Source organism: Eimeria acervulina, genomic scaffold (assembly GCF_000499425.1).
Source record: "Eimeria acervulina Houghton genomic scaffold, Eah_scaff90, whole genome shotgun sequence".
Lineage (NCBI taxonomy): Eukaryota > Apicomplexa > Conoidasida > Eucoccidiorida > Eimeriidae > Eimeria > Eimeria acervulina.
Genome location: NW_013549531.1, coordinates 1 through 7,500, shown reverse-complemented (window position 1 = coordinate 7,500; position 7,500 = coordinate 1). Strand labels below are relative to the sequence as shown.

The 7,500-nt window shown below is 44.9% G+C and overlaps 3 protein-coding genes across 3 annotated transcripts in view; 1 reads left to right on the top strand and 2 right to left on the bottom strand.

The window, feature by feature from the left end:
* Positions 1-1,013, bottom strand: part of EAH_00015050 (hypothetical protein, conserved) — a gene marked incomplete at both ends in the record, with an annotated part of 3,312 nt that extends 2,299 nt beyond the window's left edge. Inside the window, one exon of the mRNA XM_013394129.1 lies at positions 1-1,013. This exon is cut by the window's left edge and continues 193 nt beyond it. Within this exon, the coding sequence (XP_013249583.1) occupies positions 1-1,013 (1,013 nt within the window).
* Positions 1,014-1,651: 638 nt separating this feature from the next.
* Positions 1,652-3,340, top strand: EAH_00015040 (60S ribosomal protein L30, putative; the record flags this gene model as incomplete). Its single annotated transcript, XM_013394128.1, has 3 exons — positions 1,652-1,772; positions 2,518-2,619; positions 3,219-3,340. 3 exons carry the CDS (start codon positions 1,652-1,654, stop codon positions 3,338-3,340), a joined length of 345 nt encoding a protein of 114 aa, XP_013249582.1.
* An 855-nt stretch (positions 3,341-4,195) lies between these two features.
* Positions 4,196-7,233, bottom strand: EAH_00015030 (hypothetical protein; the record flags this gene model as incomplete). The annotated part of the gene is made up of 6 exons (XM_013394127.1): positions 4,196-4,240; positions 5,038-5,183; positions 5,808-5,951; positions 6,181-6,266; positions 6,514-6,600; positions 7,046-7,233. Coding segments are annotated over 6 exons (696 nt in total), but the record flags the coding sequence as incomplete, so codon positions are not given.
* Positions 7,234-7,500: the final 267 nt, after the last annotated feature.

Here is a 7,500-nt window from a genome sequence, read left to right as displayed (position 1 = left end):
TGCTGCTGTTCCTGCTGCTGCTGCTGCTGCTGTTGCTGCTGGTGTTGCTGCAGCAGCCAGCGCCGCTGCAGCAGCAGCAGCCTAGAAGAAGGAAACGAAGGGAGAGGAAGCGGCAGCTGCTCCTGCTGCAGCAACCCCACAGGAAGCAGCAGCGGATCAAGAAGAAGGCTTTGCTTCGGTAATCCATCAAACAGCAACTCATCTACGCCTTCAGGAACTGCTGCTGCTGCTGCTGCTGCTGCTGCTGCTGCCTCCGCTGCTGCTGCTGCTGCTGCCGCTGCTGCTGCGGAGGTGGATGCCCCTGCTGCTGATGCTGCTGCAGATGGAGATTCTGCTGCTGCAGATGGAGATTCTGCTGCTGCAGATGGAGATTCTGCTGCTGCGTCCTCAGCCGGAGACTCTGCTGCTGCTGCTGCTGCTGCTGCTGCTTCGGTGGGGGAAGGAGGAGTGGTTTTGTCTTCGCTTCCAGAAGCAGTAGCAGCAGCAGCAGCTGCTGCTGCTGCTGCTTCTGCTGCTGCTGTCTTACGCGCTAGATCGGCCAGCTGTACACCGCGAGTGGTGAAGAGATGCTCAACCTCTCTCCAGGTTTGCAGCGGCAGCTGCTGCAGTTTGCATTGCTGCTGCTGCTGCTGCTGTTGTTGCTGCTGCTGCTGTTCATGCCTCTCCAATTCCTGCTGCAGCCGCAATAAATGCTGCCGAGCTGCAGATCCTCTTTCAAAGTGCTGCTGCTGTTGCTGCTGCTGCTCCCCTATCAACTCCATAGGCTCATCCTGTGCATGCTGCTGGCATTGCTGCTGCTGCTGTTGCTGTTGCTGCTGCTGCTGCTGCAGCATCAGGGACATTAACTGCCCTTCGTTGTGAACCTGCATCCGCTGTTGCTGCTGCAGCAGCGGCTGCTGCTGTTCCTGCTGTTGCTGTTGCGCTAGCAGGGCGGCAGCTGGCTCAGCGGCCTCTGCTGCTGTTGCTGCAGCAGCAGCAGCAAGAGCAGCTGTTGCTGCTGAACCTTCAGGCATCTCATAAGAACCTGCAGCCGCCCCAGCTGTGTTTATTCTGGCAGAAGGTCGCCATTCTGCTGCAGCAGCAACCGGTGCTGCAGCAGCAGCAGCGACGGCAGCAGCAGCAGCAACAGTAGGAAGTTCAAGACAAATGCAGAAGCAAATCGCAAAAATTTATAATTAAAGACAATAGTTCGGGGCCTAAAGTTTTTGCATGCAGCTGCAGCTACAGCTGCATGCAGCAGCAGCAGCAGTAGCAGCAGCAGCATGAGCAGCAGCAGCTGCAGCAGCGGCTGCTGCTGTGGGGCTGCGGAGCAGCAGCCGCGGGGTCTTCATAGGAGCATCAGCAACAGCAACAGCAGCAGCAGCAATTCTACAGTGGAGTTTATTTTTCCTTCGGCTGAATTTGGGCGAAGAAATCTTTGTGAGTTTGTTTGCAGCAGCAGGAGCAGCAGCAGCAGCAGCAGGAGCAGCAGCAACAGCAGGATAAGGGTATAAATAGGTCTGCATGATGGTGGGGTGTGTGAATAAGTTTGTGTATATATCCCTGCTGCTAATCCTTTGATTAAAAAGACTAATATAGAAGAATTCAATTAATTTTTTCGGGTGTATCTGCAGATACCGCTGCCCCACGAGCTGCCTATACACCCGAGAAGATGGCGCGAAAACAAAAGCAAGGGGCCGACGGAATTAACTCTCGTCTTCAGCTTGTGATGAAGAGCGGAAAAGTTTGTCTTGGGGTTAAAACCGCTGTGCACTCACTCAGAACCGGCAAGGGTAATACATTTGCTGCTGCTGCTGCTGCTGCTGCTGCTGCTGCTGCTTCTGTGGCTGCTGCTGTGGCTGTTGATGTAGCTGCTGTGGCTATTGATGTGGCTGCTGCTGCTGCTGCTGGTATTTTTAGTGATGCTTGCGGTGCCCGTGCTGCAGCAGTAGCTGCTGAGGCTGGTTTGCTGCATCAGCTGCTGTTGCTGCTGCTGTTGTTGCTGCTCTCTGGGCAAGGCGAAGCTCGTAGCAACAAGAACAGTAGCAGCAGCAGCATCAGCTGCTGCTGCTGCTGCTGTTGAAAACGCTTCTTAGTATTGCCTATAGAGAGGCCTGTCTATTGCTGACGCTTAGCAGCAGCAGCAGCAGCAGCGTGTATGAGTCTGCAATTGTTTTATTTCTTTAGGCTGGTGTTGTTTATTCACGTTTGTTGTTTTATCTGCATTTGTTTGTCTTCTTCTATTTCCCCCCCTTCTTCATTTGCTGCTTGTTCTTTGTCTTTGCTGCTGTTGCTGCTGGTATTGCTGCTGCTGCTGCTGCTGCTGCTGCTGCTGCTGCTGCTTGTGTTTTGTTTCTGTTTGCGTGTTGCTGCACTATATAATTTGCTGCTCTATTTTTATTGTTTATCTTTTATTATATTTTTGCTGCAGTTTATTATATTTCTTTATTCCTTGCATGTCTCTTTATGCTTCTTTATATTTTATTTATTTATATATATTTATATATATTTATATTTATTTATTTATTTTTGCTACAGCAAAGCTAATTATCATCAGCAACAACTGCCCTGCACTTCGCAAGTCCGAAGTTGAGTATTATGCAATGCTAGCAAAATGCGGTGTACATCATTACCCTGGAGGTGAGGGTTAAGGGTTTAGGGTTTAGGGTTTAGGGTTTGTAGGCCTTTAGGGTTTATGGCGTTTAGGGTTTAGGGTTTAGGGTTTGTAGACCTTAGGGTTTAGGGCGTGTAGGCAGTTTCAGTTGTTTCTAGGGTTTAGGGTTTGTATTGTTTCTAGGGTTTAGGGTTCTTAGGGTTTAGGGTGTTTAGGGTTTAGGGTTTCTAGGGTTTAGGGTTTCTAGGGTTTAGGGTTTCTAGGGTTTAGGGTTTTTGGTGTTTACTTTCTGTAAGAAATGTCTACAACGCCTCTGCCCTCATGCTTGCAATTCCGCTTCTGCTGCTGCTTCTGCTGCTGCTGCTGCTGCTGCTGCTGCTGCTGCTGCTGCAGACAACAATGAGTTGGGTACAGCCTGCGGCAAGCTATTTCGAGTTAGTTGTTTAGCTGTCACAGACCCTGGAGACAGCGATATTATTCGCTCAGTTGAGTAAACCTGCAGCTGCTGCAGCAGCTGCTGCTGCAGTTGCTGTTGCTGCACTTGCTGCTGCTACTGCTGCTGTAGCAGCAGCAGCGGGAGCGGCAGCGGGAGCTGCTGTTGCTGCTGCATATTCTCCTGCGGTAGATGTGCTGCTGCTGCGGCTGCAACGCGTGCAGCAGCAGCAGCAGCAGCAGCAGCAGCAGCAACAGCAGCAGCAGCAGCAAAGGGGTTTTTCTTCTGTTGGGGCGAACCGTATAAAGCAGTAGAATTGCTGTTTGATGTTTATATTTATAAATGCATTTCTTTGAGCACAAACAAAGACAGATAAACAAAGATAAATAGATATATAAGCAATATAGATAGATAGATATATATTTATAATTATATTGCTTTATATATATATATATATATATAAGGAAGCAAACAAACAGACGAAAAGAGATAGAGGGAGGGTCTGAGTCTGTCTCTGTCTCTTCTTCTCAGTTGTTGTTCTACTAATATAATATATATATATATATGCATATATATATATATACATATATATATATATATATACAAATATATCTATATATGTATGTATATGTATAGACAGACAATACTACATTATCGTTTATCAGCATTTATTATTATTTATTATTATTTACTCTTATTTATATTATTAACAGTTTATTGTGTCTATCATTCTTATTTAATATTTAGTTTTGTTTGTAATTAATATTAGCATTATTTATTTTTATTACTTACTATGTTTTATTATTTATTATGTTTTATTATTATCTACTATTTGTTTCTATTATCAGCAGCTGCTGCTACTGCTGCTCGTTGGCTGCTTCTTCGTGTGGTTAAGCAAATTGCTGCTGCTGCTGCTACTGTTGCTACTGCTGCTGCTGCTGCTCCTGTTGCTGCTGCTGCTGCTGCTGCCTTGGCGATCCTTCGCCTGTCTTTGTTTTTTAATTTAATATTAAAAATAAAATATAAATTAAGGTGAATATATCGGCAGACAAATAAAATACAAAAACACCGGGTCTACTCTACTGACGCCCCAGCAGCAACTGGTGCTGCTGCAGCAGCACCAGTTGCTGCTGCGACAGCAGCAGCTGCAGCAGCAGCTGCAGCAGCTACTACTGCTGCAGCTTCTGCTGCAATGTCTCCTCTAAGGAATTCGCCTGAACTTAAGGAGGCATCACATGAAGCACATACTGCAAGCACCAACAACTGCAGCAGCAGCAGCAGCTGCTGCTGCTTCTGCTGCTGCAGTTGCTACAGCAGCAGCATCAGCAGCTGCTGCTGCAATCGCTGTAACAACTAATGGTAGAGGTTAGATGTGACGATGCCTCTATCACGGAGCAGCAGCAGCAGCAGCAAGAACAACAACAGCAACACAGCGGCAGCAGCAGCTGCAGCAGCAGCTGCAGCAGGAAGTGGCTGCTGCTGCTGAGAGTATTGCTGCTGCCTCTACGCATTGCTTGCTGCTGCCTCCTCTCTAGGTTTTGTTTTGCTTCTAAGAACGCCGCCTCTTATCTTCATTCTTTTTCTCTCTCTTGTCTGCAACAACACCAAAAAGTATATCATTAAAATAAATATTAAATATAAATAAATAAATATATATATATTAAATACAAACAAATAAATAAATATGTATAAATATCAAATATAAACAAATAAATACATAGAGAATGCCTGCAATTTATATTTAAACAAACAAACGAAATATATTTTATGTATAAACAAATAAATAAATACACAAAGAGGAATATGCATGCATATATATATATATGTCTATATATATATATATATATATATTAAGAAAAAGATAAGTTATATTTAATGCTGTAGATATATTTTATTTTTATTTCTATTTGTTTTCTCCCCTAGAAAAAGAAAACAAGGATTTAGGGTTTAGGGTTTAGGGTTTAGGGTTTAGGGTTTAGGGTTTAGGGTTTTGGGGTGTATATGGAGGTACCTTATAGGCTTGGGTGTATGCATCCGGGTTGGAGAAGATTGAAGTGCCGTATTCTTCGTCTTTGTCTGTGTCTCTTTCTTTTTCTTTTAAAGAAATCTTCGCAGGGGCTTCCAACCACCGCACAAACTGTCCCTCACTCCATAACCCTAAACACCAGCAGCAGCAGCAGCAGCAGCAGCAGCAGCAGCAGCAGCAACAGCAGCAGGAGCAGGAGAGCAGCCGGAGGGGGAGCAGGAGGAGGAGTAACAGCAGCAGTAGCAAGAGAGCAGCAGCAGCAGGAGCAGGAAGATTAGTACGAGTAGCAGCAGCAGCAGCAGCAGCAACAACAGGAGAGCAGCAGCAGGAGAAGCAGGAAGAGTAGAGTAGCAGCAGTAGCAGCAGCAACAGTAGCAATAGCAGCAGCAACAGATGCAACATGTGACAATCTTTAGGGTCCAGACCTTCGGGTTTAGGGTTTAGCGTTTACGGTCTAGTGTTTAGGGTTTGCCTAATCTGGTTCTTCCTAGGGTTTAGGGTTTAGGGTTTAGGGTTTGCCTAGTCTGAGTCTTTCGCTGGGCATGATTTGCAGGGTTTAGGGTTTAGGGTTAAAGGTTCAGGGTTTAGGGTTTAGGGTTTAGGGTTTAGGGTTTAGGGTTTAGGGTTTAGGGTTTAGGGTTTGCCTAGTCTGGTTCTTCCGCTGGGCATGATTTCTTGCACTTCTCCTTGGAGTTTGTTTTGTTTGAAAACCCCTTTATATTGTCTGCCGTCTGCGAGGCAGAGAATACCTTTACCCTCTTTAACACCTTGTTTAAATTCGCCTTCATATTTCTTTATAAACCCCGATGACCACACATACACCCCAAACCCCTCCATCAAACCATTATGCCAGCCTCCACTGTACCGACGATTATCCTTCCACACATAAACACCCTCCCCTGCAAACAAAACCCTAAACCCTAAACCCTAAACCCTAAACCCTAAACCCTAAACCCTAAACCCTGGAGAGCATACAGCATACGACAAAACACGAAAAACAAACCCTTTCGAAAGTGCTAATAGTCAGAGGAGCAAAATCCACAGACTTTCAGTGCTTAGGGTTTAGGATTTTAGGGTTTAGGGTTTAGGGTTTAGGGTTTAGGGTTTAGGGTTTAGGGTTTGGGGGACCTTCAAAGTGGTCTTCTTTGAAGTCTCCTTCATAAGATGAGCCATCAGGAAACCGGATTTTTCCTTTACCCTCTTTGTCTCCATTTCTGCAGCAAAATAAATATAAACATAATTAAAACTAAACATAATTTAGGGTTTAGGGTTTTGGGTTTAGGGTTTGTTGGGGTGTATAGTCAGCTCACATAAAGGCGCCTTCATAAACCATCTCAAGCCCGACAAAAAAGTAGAAAAAAAAGTGAAGGAAGAAGTGTTTAGAACGCTAGGATTTAGGGCTTAGGATTTAGGGTTTAGGGTTTAGGGTTTAGGGTTTGTTGGGGTGTATAGGCAGCTCACTTAAAGGCGCCTTCATAGACGGTTCCGTCTGTCCACGTCTCAACGCCCAATCCGTCTTTTATATCTCTTTTGAAAGTGCCAACGTAGCTGCATATACACCCCAAATAACATAAAGCACAAAGGCATTAACAGCCTCCTGCTGGTGTTGCTGCTGCTGTTGCTGCTGCTGCTGTTGTTGCTGCTGGTGTTGCTGCTGGTGTTGCTGCTGCTACTCTTGCAGTAGCAGAAACAGCAGCAGCAGCAGCAACAGCAACACTGTCCCCACTTATAACAATAATACTAACAATACCCCTGATCAAGTCAATAGAAGCGTGTTTCTTTCACGGATTAGGGTTTAGGGTTTAGGGTTTATTGTTGATTGTCTACTGCTTATTGTTTATTGTTTATTGTTTATTCTTTACTGTTTATTGTTTACTGCTCATTTTTTATTGTTTATTGTTTGGAGTTTAGGGTTTACTGTTTAGGGTTTAGGGTTTAGGGTTTAGGGTTTAGGGTTTAGGGTTTAGGGTTTAGGGTTTAGGGTGTATGTTACGTGGCTCCATCAGCGTGTTTGAGTGTGCCCTGTCCCTCGAAATGCCCTTCCTTCCATTGTCCTTCATATTGCATGCCTTTAGCTGTTATTAAAACACCTTTATTATTAAACTGTCCTGAAGCGAACTCCCCTCTGTACTCTGAACCACACGGGAAGGTCAGTACACCCCAACCGTCAGGCAACCAATCCTGCACACACACCCAAACCCTAAACCCTAAACCCTAAACCCTAAACCCTAAACCCTAAGCCCTAAACAATAAACCCTAAACCCTAAACAATAAACAATACACAATAAACAATGCACAATAAACAATAAGCCCTAAACAGTAAAGAATAACGAATACAAAATAAACAATAAACAATAAATAATACACAATAAACAATAGGCTATAAACAATGAACCCTAAACCCTAAACCCTTAACCCTAAACCCTAAACCCTAAACCCTAAACCCTA